The sequence below is a fragment of the Lineus longissimus genome, chromosome 5, assembly GCF_910592395.1.
Source record: "Lineus longissimus chromosome 5, tnLinLong1.2, whole genome shotgun sequence".
In the NCBI taxonomy this organism is placed as follows: Eukaryota; Metazoa; Nemertea; class Pilidiophora; order Heteronemertea; family Lineidae; genus Lineus; species Lineus longissimus.
In genome coordinates, this window is record NC_088312.1 from 5,084,767 (window position 1) to 5,102,826 (window position 18,060).

At 43.3% G+C, this 18,060-nt stretch overlaps 2 protein-coding genes across 9 annotated transcripts in view; one reads left to right on the forward strand and one right to left on the reverse strand.

Annotated features, from left to right (window-relative positions):
* Positions 1–8,893, forward strand: part of LOC135488003 (uncharacterized) — a 23,423-nt gene extending 14,530 nt beyond the window's left edge. For all 3 annotated transcript variants that reach the window (XM_064772357.1, XM_064772355.1, XM_064772356.1), the window contains exon 4: positions 546–8,893. In XM_064772357.1, the coding sequence (XP_064628427.1) occupies positions 546–5,794 (5,249 nt within the window). In that variant the 3' untranslated portion in view covers positions 5,795–8,893. The remainder of the gene's footprint in view (positions 1–545) is intronic.
* LOC135488002 (uncharacterized) overlaps positions 8,864–18,060 on the reverse strand; it is a 19,520-nt gene continuing 10,323 nt past the window's right edge. For all 6 annotated transcript variants that reach the window (XM_064772349.1, XM_064772350.1, XM_064772351.1 and 3 more), the window contains one exon: positions 8,864–17,637. In XM_064772349.1, the coding sequence (XP_064628419.1) occupies positions 9,891–17,618 (7,728 nt within the window). In that variant the 5' untranslated portion in view covers positions 17,619–17,637 and the 3' untranslated portion in view covers positions 8,864–9,890. The remainder of the gene's footprint in view (positions 17,638–18,060) is intronic.

The window sequence follows — 18,060 nt, forward strand, 5'->3', positions numbered from 1 at the left end:
TAACTTTGCTTTGCAAATTACTGTACGACATAATAAAGAGCTGATTGTGAGCGGCGCCTGATGCTGTTTCTAATGAGGGCAGCTTTGTTCCGGTGCATCGGGGATCTTAGACCAATATGTGTTGGTCCAGTCCGACAAATGTGGTCCGGACAGTAAGTTGTCAATTATTTTTTTTGGGAGCGGGATTTTTTCTTCAACCTGATTTATCTTTGTCACAACGAAGACACTCCACATACTAGTACTTTTCAGTTTGCTGATATAATAAAGGTTGATATGGCCGCTGTCACTGCTGTTGCGGGCTTGCTTTAATTGGAAATGTCTGGTTTGATTTATCTTGGTCTTGCCCATATCAGGTGTTTCTAGTGTATGGTTCCTGATTGTGAATATTTGACTTTATTCTTGTTTGCAATTTTCAGCATCAAATTACTTACACTATGGACGTCATGAGCTGTTTTGACCCCATTTCAGGTACATGTATTTTGGAAACTGACTTTTGTTTCAATGGGTATCGAGTATAAAATATTCTTTATTTTCTATCGTTTTAGACATATCGTCTCGACCTGATGCCCAAACTTTGTACCAGAAAGTGGAACTTAAACTAGATGGCCGACAGCAGACATTCCTTATGCCCATGTCAGTGGTGAGCCAATCTGTAGGCCTACCCCAGCCAACCATGAGCCGAACCGTGCCCTTGACTCCACCGAAGGCCTTGCAGACAGCCCAGGGAGCGGCAAAAATGCCGAACCCAGAGCCTGTTATACCTGTCGTGGTCGAGCCTGACACTGAAAATACTTTGCTCAAATCAGAAGTAAACACTAACACAGTTGATTCTAAGGAACATTCACTGTCGACAAAAGGCTCTGTTTCTCCAAGACCCTTGCTGCCCAACCACAGTTTGTGTCATGGGGAAACTGATGGTTATCGTATCCTTCAACCTCTTAAGTCAAAACGAGGGCGTCCAAAAAAGAGCTTTTCTCCAGTTAAAAAATACAAGCTAATGAACGAAAAACGTCGTTGCCGTGTCCTCAAGCCAAAGTCTGATATAAATTCCGACGATTCAAATATTGGAACGATTGGATTGAACGGAGGTACTGGCTTCAAGAATTCTTCACCATTACAGCAGACTGGTCTAAGCTCGAAGCAAGCTGATAAGGTTACAAACGGGGCAGTACCTTTTGGTTTTGTCAATGTAATGGATTCAAGCTCGAATGAAAATCTTAAGACTGTTGATAGTGTTACGAGCAAACCTCTTGACCAGGAGGAGCCCTTCCTAAAAATTCATTCCGTCTATAGTCTTAGTACAGGACCTAATGCTTGTGATTTTAATGATGATGCAAAGATTCCAAACGAAAAGTTAAACGAGGTGTCAGAATGTGACCAAAAAAATGAAACTCTGTCTTGCGCTACCGAAAAAGTAAACGGAAATATAACTACCAATCAAAGCGGTCATAATCCTCTGTCCGAATCAGACATTCCAAAGGAGAAGAAGTCTCGATCTCTCTTTTCTGCGCTTTCCGATCTAACAGAGTTGGATACCAATGATTCCTCGCATCTTGGAGATGATTTCTCTATCAATAGTGCGGACTGTTCTAAAACTGAAACAATAACTTTGAATAGCAAGAGTGAGGTTAGTGGGTGTTCGCACGTGGGGGATTCAGATCGGCCGGGCAAAGGCTCTAATGGTGACTGTAGTGTTACAGCCAAGCTGACAATGAACAAACATGACATTGCTATTGCCAATGAACAGCAGGATGTATGCGCCACTGGTGCTGTCTTGAAATCCGTAGCAAAATGTGAAAACCCGCCTTCTGATTCGAACCTGGAGAAACCGGAAATTGACAAAAGTGTCACTGAGCTTCCTGCCAACCTTAAGAATGTAAATCCAGACATCATTGCTTGTGCAGCCGGACTGAAAAACATCCTAAGGGGTGTATCGTTAGAGTCTATTCAACAAGTGCCTGAAGAAAACTGTCCATCTCCTGATAAGACCAAACCGGAAATTGTTCCTACTCCGTCTGTTTTGAAAAGTGAGGTGGAGGAAATGGCTTTGAAAAGCAAGAAGGTCAAGGGGAGATCCTTGGCTGATGTAGTTCAATCTTTAAGTGGTGGTACGTCGTTCAGTGATAGTAATCGTACTGGTATTAGAGAAGTGAATGGAGAGAAACAATCGGACATCGAGTTCGGTCATGATTTTAATGGCGGGGCAGTGTGCGATCTATCGCCTGAATTTGATAGACAATCGCCGGTAATTCCGGCAGTTGACAGTTTGCTGACTAAGCCTGACATTGTTACCGTACATAAGCCAATCAAAACACTAGCTCCAGCTGAACCAACTGAGCAGGTTGATAAGAAAATGGACAGTATATTGACCGAGTCTGACAAAAAAGGACTGGCTCCTGGTGTAGAGATAGACCTGCATGATAAAACGGATTTGAAACTGACACCTCAAAAAAATGTCAATGACGGCATAAACGAGGTATTTGATGCTGTTTTGAGTGCCGATACATGTTTTGATCTGGGTGACTTTGATAGCCCAACGAAACTATCAGCATACGAAGCATTGTCCGATCCAGGTGATCATGAACTTGCTGACGTCAATTCCGGGACTGAGGATACATGTGAACCTAGTCGTTCTGGTATTGCGGACCTCACAAAGAACTTAAAACGTATTCCTTTGCCGGTTGTAGAACATGACAGGCTGCCAGCTGAGGAAGAACCAGCACAATTAGAAGAAGGAAAAATGTATCCGCCAGAAAATATGTCTGAACTCTATGATGCTACCACAGAGGAATTAGATTGGAGTAAGGACTCATCTGATAGTTCCATTGCCCCAGAGGATTTTCGAATTCTTCAACATGCGTTTTCGAGCTATGTTGCCCTAGATGACATCGGTGTAGCCCTTCATGGTGCCAAAGTTATCAACATTGGCGATTTGCCCTTAGATGTGAATCTACGATTCAGACGTCCCAGCACTCTCGATGGCTTGAAATTGAGCAATGAAAATCCAGAGCGCAACCTTGCAGACAACGCCAGACGAAAACAAGATATCAGGGAATGGATTGAGACAACAAAAGCCGCCGACAAACCTGATGAATTTGAATCTACATCCAGCTCACCTCTGCCACCGGAACTTGAAATTGAGCCAGCCACCATGGACAGTGATCCGACTCCATTCTTTAAAGGTATCAGTGAGACTCCACCTGAGATTGATCTTGTCGCCAACAAGAACGATGGTCATTCCTTTGTGAAGCAGAGTGCAAGAAAAACATTTTCAGACCGTTCCAAATTGACTTTAGTAAAGAAGAGATGTGTGTCAAGGGGTGCTGAGAATTTGTTAAAAACTGTATCACATTCAAACAATAATCGGGCTTCAGGCAGTGGTAAAAAGAAAAAAGGTTTGAATCTTGCCAAGGAAGAAAGAAGAATAAAGCACATCATGAGAATGAGAGAATACCGTCAAAAACAGAAGTTGAAGAAGCTCAAGGGCAATGTTCTTTCTCAAGAACTTGTAGTCCGGAGCAAAGTGAAACAGACCGTGAATGACATCGAGTTCAAGGGTGATGTTGATCACCAAAAACTGAAAGAACCAAGTCAGAAAAAGGCGCGTTACGAAGTTACGAAAGGTCATAAGTTGTCAGATGAAGAAAAGAGGCTGAGGAACGCATTTAGGGCCAAGGAGTGGAGGAAGAAACGAAAATTGTTGTTGATGCAAGGGAAAGCCGACCCGAGTATCCAAAGTCCTAATAAGAGAAGAAAGCTCATTTCGGGGGAGGAAGTTCCCCTTGAATGTACTGTGGGAGGGTCCACTCTCGAGAAAACGATTGAAGGCGTCGTTAGGTTTAAAGCAGAGGAGGTTTGCAAGTCCAGTGATGCAGTAACAGAGTTCGAAATTAAGGCTGATTTTCCTTGCATTGTTAATGGGGAACATGCTAGGTCTGCTTCAGACACAACTATTGCTGAAGAACCTAAAAGAAAACGAGGAAGACCGTCGAAGACGAAAGGCAAGAAGAAGAGTCTGGAAAGAGAAGACTGGAAATTAAATCAAAAGGGACAAGTTGGTGTTAGAAATCGAACAACGTTTAGCTGTGGTGCAGGGGATACAGAGAAAAACAATCAAAGTCGCATTTTAAAACACACGTCAGAAGTCACTGATGGGCCAACCCAGGGTGATGTGTTCAGTTTTAAGTCCGATAGCTCTGTCGAAGGCGAGTCCACTGATGCTTTCTCAACGAACTTCGTGCATACGGTGACGACAGAATCGTCCACCCAGACAAGAAAGAAGAAGGGAACGAATTCTCGCATTGCGATACTTAACAAGAAAGCGAAGTACTCGAGAGAGGTGAGGAATCGATTAAAGGTCATGAACAGTTCAAAGGACGATTGGGTTGCTTCTGCAGGCGAATGCTCCGAGTGTCCTAGTTCGGAACCTAGAGTCCTGGCCATCAAACGGGATCAGATCAAGCGCGGTAGAGGTCGTCCTAGGAAGGATTCAATGGACTGTACTCTCTCACCATCTTTTGAGAACGCCACCATGTCTCTACAGAACAGTTTGCCGAAGGTTCTTGATGTGGACAAGGATAAGGGTACTCAATCTGACTTGACGAATGTGATTGGGAAACGCAGGAATGAGTTGCTGGGTCATTCTGATGTTAATTCTCTAATGGTGTCCCCTGCAAGTGCAATGAGTGTGCCTATTCCCCCTGAGAGTCTAACAAAATCAAAAATAAAAGACACTGAACTTAGTTCACCAGGTCCTACTAAACACACACAAGGTTGCACAATTGCTAATGCATTTGAGTATCACGTAGAACTAAGCCCAATTCCGAACACTGATATTGCTGCAAAAGGCAAAAAGAAGTATCTCAATAAGTCAGAACCCGCCCCATTCGATATGAATTCAAATATCGTTAGTAATACTGAGGACACTAGCAAAAGCATGAATATTTCTCAACCAGCACAAAAAGTTCAAGTCAAGCGTGGTAGGGGCCGACCGAGAAAAAATTCACTGGATGGTGTGCCTTTAGCGTCTTCTCGCGTTAGCAGTACGATGAATGAACCTGTCACTATCACGGTACTAAAGGATCAATCGAAAAGCATAACGGGTCAGAATTCTTGGAAACAGAACTCTTTATCAGCCAAAGAAACCAACAGTAAGGACTCCGTTAGGGTTGTGCCGGATGCTGATGACGAGGTATCGCTTTCTGGTAATTCAGGAGCGGTTTACCCCAAAATACTCATGGACAGTGCCGTTATATCGCCGATGTGTCCTCAAAAGACCCAACCGATGGCTGAAAAACGAAAACGTGGTCGACCTTTTGGGAGATTTAAAAAGTGTGAGAAGATCGAAGCATCTAACAGCCCTGACATTACGGATGTATCTGCGCAGCTGACTCAAGTCGATGAAGCTAAACAGCAGGTCGACGCCGTTGATGAAAATCATCTCTGGGGAAAGGAGGATTTGACAGTCGACGCGTCCTTTGAAGAAGAGCCTGTCCAAAGCTATGAGATGTCTATGAACGAATCGGATGATTTCTACCTTTCCATGAGTGTGACAAGTCCCCCGATGTCTCCGGTACAGAAACGCACACCGGCTCCTGTCCAACCGAATCCCTGCACGAAAGGTAAAGCTAGCAACAACTCCGAGAAGGAAACTGCAGTTTCCGAAGTACCTGTACATGTTCCAGCCCCTCCAGTGCTTACTCCGGAAGACCATGCCTACAAGTTGAAAGTGCTAATGGACAAGTTGAAATCGCAAAATGAAGAACTGGACAAGCTACGCGCTCAGCAGAAATAGGCTCACATGTATCCTTTTTTGATAACCCGATAGGGTGACTGAGTTGTATGTACATTGATTACGTGTGGCCCGCTGCTTATTAGGATGGACATGACCGATGGCAGTGACTAAAGACACACAAATGCTTTGAAAATAGTATGTACAAAATTAATATTATAATTTCGTCTCGGTGTACACAATAGTACTGTCGACATTATTATATCCATTGCGTACATGTATTAACACTACTAATATTTTTTTACTAAAAATTTAAAATTTTGAACGAATCTGTCCCTTAAATAATAAAACTAATATTCTGGCATGCATGAGGTAGTGATTACCGTATGCCTCCAGTCATGATTTCGAAAAATACAAGCTGCGGTTTAAAAAAGTGTGTGCTAAAATATTAACGGCCGTTGATGTACATTGCTCCGGTTTGTTTTCATATGAAATGTGAGTCAACGATAAGCAGCATGGGTGCATATCATGAGCGAGTTCACTTGGGAGGGTAATCATGTCATAATGTGTTCCTAGCGTAACCACTTGCACTGAATAGCGGCACAACTTGAAATATAGTTTTGAGAACTCGTTAATACATAATGTAATGGCAGTTGTATATGCACAGTAGAGTTGGTGTCTCACCTTATGTATTGATTCGGAGATACAGTGGTTTGATTTTTGGACTTGATAATAATGTCCGAGATAATTCGACAAGTGACAACTATAATTATGGCCTGATTACATTACATTACATTCATTATGATACTGTACATGTACTAGTTTGCTTTTGTTGTAGTTCGAGGTTGTTTTTCAGTTTTGCATTGTATCGTTTAAACGTAGGAGTGTAATGGAGACCGAGCCAGGCTGACACTGACGATGGTAATAGAGTTTCTCTGTTTTGGGGCGGTGCAGATTCATTCGATAAGTTCGTAGACTGTATCTGGACATTCGTCCTCCCAGAACAAGAATACACACAGAAACGCTGTAAACTTCATTGTGTCGGTCCGGCATTAAGTGAAATTTTAGTTGGTGAAAACCATTTTTGTCATTACTTTTAGATATTACTTGTAATTTTGTGTACGTACATGTCGCAGTTATATTCGTATACGGGTACTTTTAGTGTAACAGATTTATTCAGAAGTTGCAACAAACCTGTTCATTGTATTTTCTCTCGCTTTGGAGTGATTTGTTCCCTGAAGACCTGGAAGAAATGTTGATTCAGGTGTGCAGAAAAAAGCGTTAAATCCACCGAAAAAGATAGTCTAGATGCAAAAATGTTCAGACTGAGGAATGCTGTGGCCATGACGGAGTGACGTAACTTGACGAAACCGACGGTCACCGCCTGATAGTTCCCCATCGTTCAAAGTCATCCCATTTGACCAATATGTAAAATTCCATGTCTGAATCGAAGCTTTTACTCTGTACTCGTAACTGTAGTAACCCATGATGGCGATGGGTATGGTATGAAAGATGTTGTTTTATACACGGATAGGCCCTTGCATTTTGTAATTCGCATTATTTTTATGTCGATGATAGGTTGTATCTTATCAAGTGTGCTTTTATTTTAGAAGTATCCGAAATCGAAACGGGCAGTTTCGATCAAACTCGTTGTATTGTTGTTTATTTTGTCCCAAAGCTGGATATTAGTTGTCAATGAGCCCAGTTCATTCATAAAACATATTGTATTAGACAGTGAGCTCGCCTTACATGTATATATTTTTGATAATACATGTATCAATTGAGTAGTCCCTGAGTAAAAAAAGAAAGTGGATAATTTTGAAAAAAAAAATCTACCCGTCCTCTTTTCTTTTTCTGGAGCCTTTCGTGTTACCAAGATCAATGCGAGAAAAATTCGCGGGAATCAGACCGTCAACTTTATGAAGGGTCTGCCCTTGGACGTTGAATGACTAAGAAAGCAAAGCTGTTGTCATCCTGAAGATGTGTATTGGTAGCTGTAATCAAGTGGTTGTATTTGCTGATATGTCCCTTTTGTGACCTCTTGTTCATTTGATTGTTGTACATGGTGGGTAGTGATACCGGCGTAGCATATGCAAGTGTTTTGTTTATCTGTGTTTCCCTTCAATAGAACTGACCGTTCATTCAGTGCCTGCAAAAAACGGAGGAGGCCATTTGAAAATGTTAGCGTCATTTTGGACGGGCGGAATTGATGATGTATGAAAAAAAGAATATTATCAGTATATATTGCGGCGAAATTTTAATTCGTACTTACTGAATGAAGAGTCTCAAAGGAAAGCATGGTGACACTGGCAGATGTTACCAAGGGTTTGCCAAATATCTAAGTGATGTCACGTACATGCAGTCGAAACGGACACACAATTGACACTCCAACTTCTCATCGAGGACCACGCATTGCCTTGTTTTCTGCGGTCCCTGACAATAGAATAGTAGGGTCCGTGTTACCAGAAGGATCTACTTTTATTTCAACTATATGTAAATTCATGAAATGACTGTTTTCTGGTATAACCCACTTGCCGGCAAGATTTCCTCGGCTACGTGATCTCGCCTTTCTCCGGGGTGATTCTGCGCGTGGTGTCGTCACTTTCAGCGTTGATTAGCAGGATATCGTTATCTACCATGTTGCACATGTATATGTATATACATTTATTGAGATATATTTTTCTACAAGGTGTAGCACTGCTTGGGTTTTACGGTACCAAAGAGGTCAGTTAATGTTTTGGCAGATTGGGTACAGTGTGGTTACACATTAAAACGCAATTTTGAGTCTATCACGGAAAGTTATGTTGCGCTTCATTGTTTTTCTGATGCTTTTGATAATAACAAGCTGAACATTGCCAGTCAATTGCCGACCAAGGCTATGACATCTTCATTGTGGACAAGCAGCTAGTGGCCATACTGACAGGAAGACACGGTAATCCTGGCTTGTGAATATCAGGATAATACGACCAGGGATTGCTGGAGGTTAAAGAACTGTAACATGCCTTGCACAGTGTAGCCTACAATGTTTAGTTCATCGGCAAATGAAATTTCATAGATGAACGTAGAAGTTAGAAATACATCACACAGTCATTTTTTACAGGTATTTCATATTGAATTGACCACCTACAGTACTGCTCAAATTAAAGTTGATAATTTGTAAAACTCAGACTTTTCTTGTTTTCTTTGAACGTGATATAAAGTATTGCATGAGACACATCTCCTTGCAGGACTGAACGGAAATCCTGCACAGTCATCGTCATCAGGACCAGTCCAGTTCTCGACAAACAGAAAACTATGCACGTACCACACTATGTCCTTTGTATAACGACAATTTAAGGTCGGCCTATGTTTCGAGAGACGCAGGCTCTCAAAAACTCCGCGATTAAAAGCAAAGTATAGATTAAAATAGAATCCTTTATCCTCGGAACTCTATCACCGGCCTTCATCATTGGAAGCAAGACTTGATTCATTCTGCCTCATCAAGTCATGGCTAAACCGCTAGAAACGTCTCTAAAAATAATAACAACACTAAAACCAAAATACTTCAATTCATCTTAAAGTTGGGAGATGTTTAGGTCTCAAAAAGATATCTACATTCTTTCCTAAATGCTACAGTCCAGTTATCAGTTTTTATGTACAAAATCAATATACTACAAGTACATGTATACAAAATCGTTAACGTCTAGTGTAGTACAAGCTTAGTGTTAATTTAGCACCATATTTTGAAGCAAGCAATATATATTTAAAAAGAACGTCGAGTGGAAGGGGTAGATACTCGGTGAAATTCGTGGAAGATATTTCATAACGAAAAGAAAATAATTTTGACAAATCATAGATTGAAAAATCCTCTCTTTCTCATGTGCCTTTGGGGCTGAGATTTTTCTCTATATTTTCATCCTGCCCTTCTTAAGACCCTCTTAGGCACTGACAAGTATACTTTCTTGCGGTTTCTCATAATTGGGAAGGTAAGAAGTCTGTTTTCATTTCAATACATTCCTGACAACAGTCTAGGCGCTATCCGGCGTCAAAATGTCACCCAGTTCTCGATCTTGGATAAAAATCGAAACCCCATTAGTACTGTCCCATTTTATGTAATGTTTTAGTTTTGGGACTAAAATTCTGCTCAGCACATTATAACCATTAACAGAAAACGTGCATTTTATTTCAGGTATAAGTTCATCTGTCGTTGCACCTCTTTGAGTTTGTTCTTAAGCTGGTGAATTCGTTGCTCGTGATCTAATCGCTCAGTATGTCGGTCTCTCCCTATCTCGAACACTGAACCAGGTGATGGTTTGCATATGCTTTCGTGGTACAGGACAAAATCAGAGATCTTTACCCGCGATTTCCCTTGCATCAAGTTTCCGATGTCGCACAGGTCAACCCAGCATTTCTTAAGATCGTTTAAAAGTTCCGACACTGGTTCAGCACGCAAGTCGGAATTGGGCTCATAATGGCCGAATTCCGATTGCGGTTGTGAAGCATCTGAATCTGTGTCTATTTCATTTTGTATCTTTAACGAGTTCCAGCTGTCTGACAACCTTGGCGGACTCTCGTAGGAGGAGTACAAGAAATCGTCGCACCCGTTGTCGTCACGGTAGAGAGAGGAGTCAGTGCCGTCGCTGGATAGTTCGAGCTGGTTCAAAAGTGCGTCCGTGTCGCAATCGGACATAGAAATTGAACTGCCGTCAAACTGTGATCGGTCGTCAGTTTCTACTGCCATTTCCTGGATACTGGACACTATTTTGTCGTTATCTTCGGCCGCGTTCTCTGTTATCAAATCGCTGCACCGATTGAAAATGATATCATGCATATCGGAGGGAGAAGTTCCCGCAGGGTTAACTTTTGAGCTGCCATAGGATGCAAATTCAGACTCATTGTTCTGTTGAACTTTTGATTCATTTGTTATATCCACTTTGAAGCCATTATTTCCTGAACTTTGAAGCCGTTCTTTCCGTGTCCCTCCTGAATCGGCCAGTTCATCGCTACTAGAATAGTTATATTGTCGGACATCGATAATCTTTGTATATCTAGAATATGGACATATTTCATCAAGCGAATGCAACCTATTTGGCGACCGGAGTTTACCATTTTTCCTACACTGACAGCAGTAGTCCAACAATATCCTGTCTGAAGGATTTCGGCACGGGTAAGAATAGTTCACTGGGCTAAATGGACGAGATTTTGCTTCAATGACCGACGATGCCTCTAAGCTGCGCAGCTCACAGTTATTCCTACCTGCAGATGGTTTTTCATAGTCGCCTACTCCCCAGTCGAAATCTGAATGACGTCCTTTTGAAACTCTTGGACTACTGGGTCGGAGAGATGGTCTGCACTCAGGTTTCGCAATATACGCATTTGAAATACACACGCTGGTATCACGATCATTGTTTTCCTTTTCATTTTCATGACGTAATCCGTCGTTTTGCGGCAACACCGATATCATTTTTGGCTTTTTCTTGTGTGGCTTTCGAGAGCGCCCCGAAAAGTTAATATGTCTTTCGCAGAGTTTTCTAGTTGTCGAGTATGGAGTTGAGTTCGTCTCATTACGATCCGAACGCGGCGAGTACTTGGGTTTGCCAAGATACTTCAGTATTGGCGGTTCCTCACACGGGCTCACCAAGGTTGGCTCTTGCTCCACACAACACGGGAACAGCACTGGCATTGAATCACTTTCTGTTGGTGTGTCCAAAAGTGGCAGAGGGCTCAGCGCGGGACAGTTGTCTTCTCGGATGAAGCGGGGGCTGGGTCCAGGAGAGACGGGTTCTCGTAGAGCCCGGGGACTGAGTGTAGGACAGTCCAGCTTAGTTTGCTCTCCAGCTGTCTCAACTGAGACTGCAACGTCAGTTTCTGTAGCATACATGTGGCAATCCTCTTCATCATCACTCGACTTGTGACTTGACATGTGTTCATTCACACCAAACCGTTCAAACAGTGTTTTGGGAAGCGAAAGGATCAGGGGCCGAACTTTGACAAACTCTATATCTACCTGATGTGTGACTGATTCATCTATGTCTATGGCGTCAGTAACTTTTTCCTCATCAATACTGTCATGACGATCCCCATTATCATCTACGTAGTTGAAGTCTTCGATGACGTACACTTCATCTGATTTTGTGTTTGTGAATTGATCGTTTTCTGTCTCGGCTGCACCTCTGCCATTCGTGCTTTTGCTGACGTCCTCGAAGGCGAAAGGTGGTTCCGTATGGGACTTTTCGTAAGTGAACTCTGGCTGCTGTGAAACTATTTCGTCCATAGCGCCTTCCTCGGTACTCAATCTGTGATCCCCCTCTACGCTGTCATCCCTACCAAACGCATTATCAGTAGATGAATATGAGGTCTCTGAATGCGTACGTTTATTAAAAATGTCCCATTCACCATCATCACTATCAGGTTCCGCTTTATTAACTGAAACTATGCCTCTTCTAGGATTCCAATCAACGTTATCCTCAGTATTAGCGAAGACATCGTCGTCCTCATCTAACATTTCAACATCTTGAAAAGTGTCCACTCCCTCGTCAGCACACGAGTCTTCAAATGCTGTGTCAGGGCTTGCCGGAGATGATGTCCTATTCTCAGAGTTTGATTCATCGTTGCTATCCGAATCACTTTCAGATCCGTCACGGTCACGATTTGCATCCTCCTCAACAACGACACGCATCTTATATTTCTTCCCGTCAAGCATGACCGTTCCCAGGTGTACCTCATCATCGGAATCTGAATCCGAAGATTCCTCGGAGGAATCCTCAGAATCTGAATCATCTGCTCTCACAACCTCTGGCAAACACTCCCTCATCTCCAACTGCATATCTTCCAAGATTTCGGCGACAACTGCAGGAGCCTTTGGGCGGAGTATCTTACGTAACTGGGTCTCGTAGTCAACCAAAGATGTGATCTTCTCCTTTTCAGTGAAAGTTTCCTCAAATGGTTCAGTGTGAACTTCAATCGTTCCCATCGAGGAAACTTCTATATCCGCATCCCCAACAATGTCCTCGTCAGTACTAAATTGTCCTGAAACAGAATCTCTGACAACCTCCTTTATAGTTTCTGTAATATCTTCAATGCGCGCTTTAGGTTTCTTCATACCTTTAGGCCTGTAATGTCTGACGTCAATATTTGTTTTGTTACCAGTAACTCCTGTGTCCATACCGTTGACCTTTTGCTTCTTTACGTCAGTTGCCTTTCTAACGTCGGTCTGTTCCTTCGGGGGAGCATATATCCACATGGCCTGCTCTGAAGATGGTCGAATTTTGTCCCCAGTTCTTGGGATACACATATTAGGAATGCTAATTTGCGATTGTTGCAATGCTACAGCCGCTGGGTTGATATTCTGATTGAGTGTATTTGCATGTTTGTCCAGTTCATGAGACCAGTTTTGTTCATTCGTTCCTCCCCGATATCCTGGTAATCCTGTTTTCCTGTGTTCCCTAACGGCACACGCGTCGCTCACCATAGAGGCAATCATATTTTCCGCCAATATCTCAAGTTGTTTTGCTTTCAATCTTGATCCAGTGGCAACCGGCTCAGAAGGGGTATGTCCTGTTGTTGCCTGATGCGATGTGTTCGCGGGTTTCAGAATATTTTTATTTGACTGCAGTTTAGAGAAGGCGCTTGCTGCAAGACTCCATAAGGAACGAGGTTCGTTGTCTTCTGTGTTTGTTTCACCAAGCGCAAGTGCTTCTGGAGTCGGCAACAACTTGTGACGTTTTCGTCTTTCCTTTGCCCTAACAAAGACATTTTCCGGAACAAGTGCTGCCTCCCGAGCTTTGCGCTTGTGCCCTCGCTTCCTTCGACTTCGCGCATCCCCGAGAGTCTGTTCGTCTACATTGAGAACAATCCCGTCGACTCCGGTCCATCTAGACGCATTCATTACAATAGTGTCAACGTTCACATCAGTTTGTTTCACGTTTAAAGGCAATCTTTCACATTGCCCTGCTTTCACAAAGTCGACTTCTCGTTGTAGTTGATCGTTTTGTGAGTTGTTTGTATGAGGCAGTAACTTGTTTTGGAGATTACACCTATTACGACCAACTTTTAGTGGGACGGCTTGTTTCATAGCTCTGTCTGAGACGTTCATACCCAGTGCTAAATTAGTGGTCACCAAATGCATATCATTTGAAGGCCGAACTGGAGGTGAACAATTTGGATCAACCGGCCTCCATTCCACTCCATTCTGGTCCACAAAAACTAACGGGCGATTCTGATATGGCGCTGGTAGCTTCTGCAGTGGGATATAACGCGGGTCCTCCTTCACTGGCTTGCTTGAGATCTTAGTGCTATTTTTTCGATAGTGCTTTTCTTTCATAAACGTGGCAAGTTCATCTTTAATGTCAAATCTTTGAGGTTGATAACTTGGCGCGGTCATCCGAGTCTGAGTATTGGGGATCGAGCTTGGGTGAGTTCCTGGGGGTCTATACGGGGGTATCTGCCTTTGGCCTTGGTGATAGGGCATCACGGGTGGCCAGGGTGGTACCATCGGTTGCCTCTGATCACCATGGAACATTGGTGATGCCTTCTGAGGTGCGGCATCAGTTGGCGAACGGAATCTATAGTTAAAGAGACATGGAAATTGAGCCGCTGGCTTAGGATGTTGGCTACTATCTTGCAGTTGTGGATCACTTAAATTGATATCCCACTGTTCCTGCTGGATTGAGTTTTGAGGTTGTTTCTGCGACAAAGTCGGTATCTGTTCGTTTTTGAATGGGTTTGGGGGACCCATTCTGGTTGACTTCGATGCATCAGAACCATTCTCGGACTGTGACACGATATCACGTTTGTGTTGTTCTTCGGAACTTTTTGGTGCTGTGAAACTAATGCCTGGATCTTTTACCTGCAGTGCAGTTGCTCCACCCACTGCCATTTTAACTGGCAATGTTCCTTCATGCACATGCAAGTAAGTGTGCGAAGAAATACAGGAGTCACTGAGATGCTTTTCGAATAGATGCCTCTTCTTCGGTAAACTTCTGTGGTAGGAACTTTGATCATTTGGCGATGCGGTCTTTCTATCAACATCTAAGGAAGTAAGCAGCTGATTCTGAATATTAGATTCTGACGAAGGTACGGGACGTTTAAATGGAGCCTGCTCGGAAAGTGACGAAGGAGAACTTTCCCTCGGACTTGCATACATTTCTTCAAAGAGGTTTCGGCGTGCGGCTGCTGCTGGATTCGGAGGAAGATTTCTGCTGCTGTCTGTTTCGCAACTGTCTACTTTTTCGGTTATATTCGTAACACCTAAGGACTTCTGATTTTCAAGTCTCCTACCTAATCCTTCGTAGGACATATCACCGTTCTCAGCAGTGTTATTGTTATTAGCAGTGTCTGTCCCTGAATTAGATATCCTTGTTGTTTCGGGCGATTTATAGGAAGGTCTAACTGAGCTGCACGAAGAAGATGCGGTGGTAACTGTACCATTGACCACAGCTTGGCCAGGAGATCGAGGAGCCGGGTTGTAGCTGGTTTGTATCTTTGTTACAGGCCCTGGTGAACGCCCCAATATTGGACCAGGTATGTTGCTAGGAGCAGTAGAGTTCTTAATGCCACCATTATCATTGACTTCTGAGCGTGTATGAACCTTGCCACCTGACCTCGCGGTCGAAGTCTCAGGCGTCAATGATGACAATGGATTGGCGTTCATGGCTTGGTCCAGTATGTTCGCCGTTACTATAGGTATCTCCCGGTGAGCATCCATTCTGTCTGAACCTGAATCAGGCCTATCTCCTTGGACAGGTGGTAGTTCATTTTGACATTGTTTCAAAATAGTATCTATGATTTCATTTACAGTATTTTCATTCGAATTGTCTGGAGTAGCAGCGTTATCTTTCCCACGAGTACATCTCCGTTTCCTCGGTTTCAAATAAGGGACGAAATTCCTCGGCACAGATTGTTGTTGATTCTCAAATGGCATCATCTGCGGTCTCATTTGGTACATTTGGAATTGGTTCACACTTGGCGTTGGGAATTGGTTTGGGTAAAAGTTAGCACAATCTGGTCCACGGGTACGGACTGCTTGGTGTTGGAAGTTGTTAGGACAAGGTAGAGGTGGTCCCTGTTGGAATCGTGGACCATAGTAAGGAATCATATGCGGGCGATTTCGATCGAAGGTGTTTGCCATTGAAGGGTGTTGTTGGTTTGGAAACTTAATCAGTCCATTTTGTTCTGAACCTGGACAATTCGGTACGTTATGCCCAGTGGAGTGACTACTGACAGTTTTTCGAATCGAGCATAGTTGATTTTGCTGGACGGCGGAGTTGATCAATTGAGAAGTGTAAATGGGTTTAACAGCAGGCTCTGTTATTCCACTTTTCGAGAGTGGTCTTAACACCGGCTGAGGCGCTGACATATTGAAGCGTGGTCCATAATAAACTGGCTGCGGGACTCCGTTGCTGGCGGGTTGTATTGGGACTCCCGTATAGGAGAGTGACATTGCCGATGGTGGCAATGGTGCATTGCTGGAGAGTGGTCTACCCACTGGCGATGGAACTCCCGTGTTTAAATTAGGTCTAGTCCCTTCTCTCTTAGTTTTAGTGGTTCGCCCACTCGAGCATGGTCTTTCCATGACTGTGTCAGAAAGTGGTCTCGACTCGTTTGTGTTAGACAATTCTCTAGCCACGGGGTCTTGGAACCCTGCTTGAATACCTGTACCACCATTACTAGTATGGCTCGGTATCAAAGGTTGCGAAGGAGACGTTACTTGTGTCAAACCACGATCAAACTTTGACCGGTCGTACATTTCGCATGGTGGTTGCTGTGGGTGTAATATTGGATGAAACGGTTGTTGTGTTTTAATTGGTGGAGCAAAACTGTTCGAGCGATTTGGTGGCGTGGATGACGACATTTGTTGAGTTTTAATTGGTGGAGCAAAACTGTTCGAGCGATTTGGTGGCGTGGATGACGACATTTGTTGAGTTTTAATTGGTGGAGCAAAACTGTTCGAGCGATTTGGTGGCGTGGATGACGACATTTGTTGAGTTTTAATTGGTGGAGCAATACTGTTTGAGCGATTTTGCGACTTGGGTGACGACATAATGACCGGCTCCGGATTATACCTTTTACTAATGTTCTCCTGAAATGCAGCACAAAAGCGACCAATAGGTGGCCTGATTGCTTGTTCAGGCTGATTCAAGCGTGTTGACAGCGAAGGATGTTGGTGCGCTGAGGGCGGGATGGAATAAACGGTCTTTGAGCTTGTTTTCGATGAGCGTTTAGCGGAGAGATCTAAGGCTACAGCTGCCGCATTGTCCATGCCAACGTATTTTGAGTCAATTCTTGGATCGTCTCGAAATCTGCCAGGTCCGTGCATACCAGCGGGTGGGTTGAGTATGGTCTTTGTCGCGTGTCCAGTAGCTCGATCACGATGACTGGCATTGCCTGAAATATTTCGAACAGGCTCACGGTCAGATACATGCATACCCGACGATATGGATACATAAGTGTTCGTTTCTACCCCATGGACATCAGTATGACTTCCTCGTTGGTCTACATCACCATTCGGCAGAACAATAGCTTTAGGCAGCCTATTGCCTGTCGTAACCACCATGTAACCGTTTGTCACGTTTGGTGATAAGTGTCTTACATTATCATCTTCCTTGTCGGATAAATCTGATATGCCACTGTCAGTAGACTGGCCGTCTCTCTCCCCTCGCATCTGAGGTCTGCGAATATCAGTTCCCGTCGTTTTCTCAAACGAAATCCCCTTCGACACTGCAATAAGTCCACCTTCCTTCGTCGTCTCTTCATTCGTTGTTGCATTCGGTGTGACTGTTGAATGGAAGTACCCTTGGTGAATTTCTGACCCATTCTGCTCAATGTGTCCTGTGGCCCCAACTGACCTGTCGGCATAGCGGATCGTATTATGCTCAGGGCATCTCAGCATACTGTCTTGGAGTGACATCGACTAATAGACGTTTTCCCTGAAATGATAATAAACTGTTCAGACATCTTGAACCCAATGTGAATCCCAAGGAACTTGGTCCTTCCACAGCTCATGCAGTAGATTTTGATAATAAAACGGACAGTTTGGGTCGGATACCAGCACCTGTTACATCATGTAATTAGACTTTATAGGGTGTAATTTAAATCATGGGGTTAGGCGTTTTGATATAACAGGTGACAAAAATATTGTAATCAATTCTACACGTCATCTCACAATTAATAAATGTTAAATCAAAGTGTTCAATGTTATAAAGAGCATGGACAGCGTCTGATATATATAATGGACTACTTGTACACGTATAGTATTATAAGATGATCAAATAAAAAAAAACCACCCGACCATCTTGAAAGTAAAGTCCCTTATTTAAAACTTAAAAACTGTTATCGATGAGATGTACTTT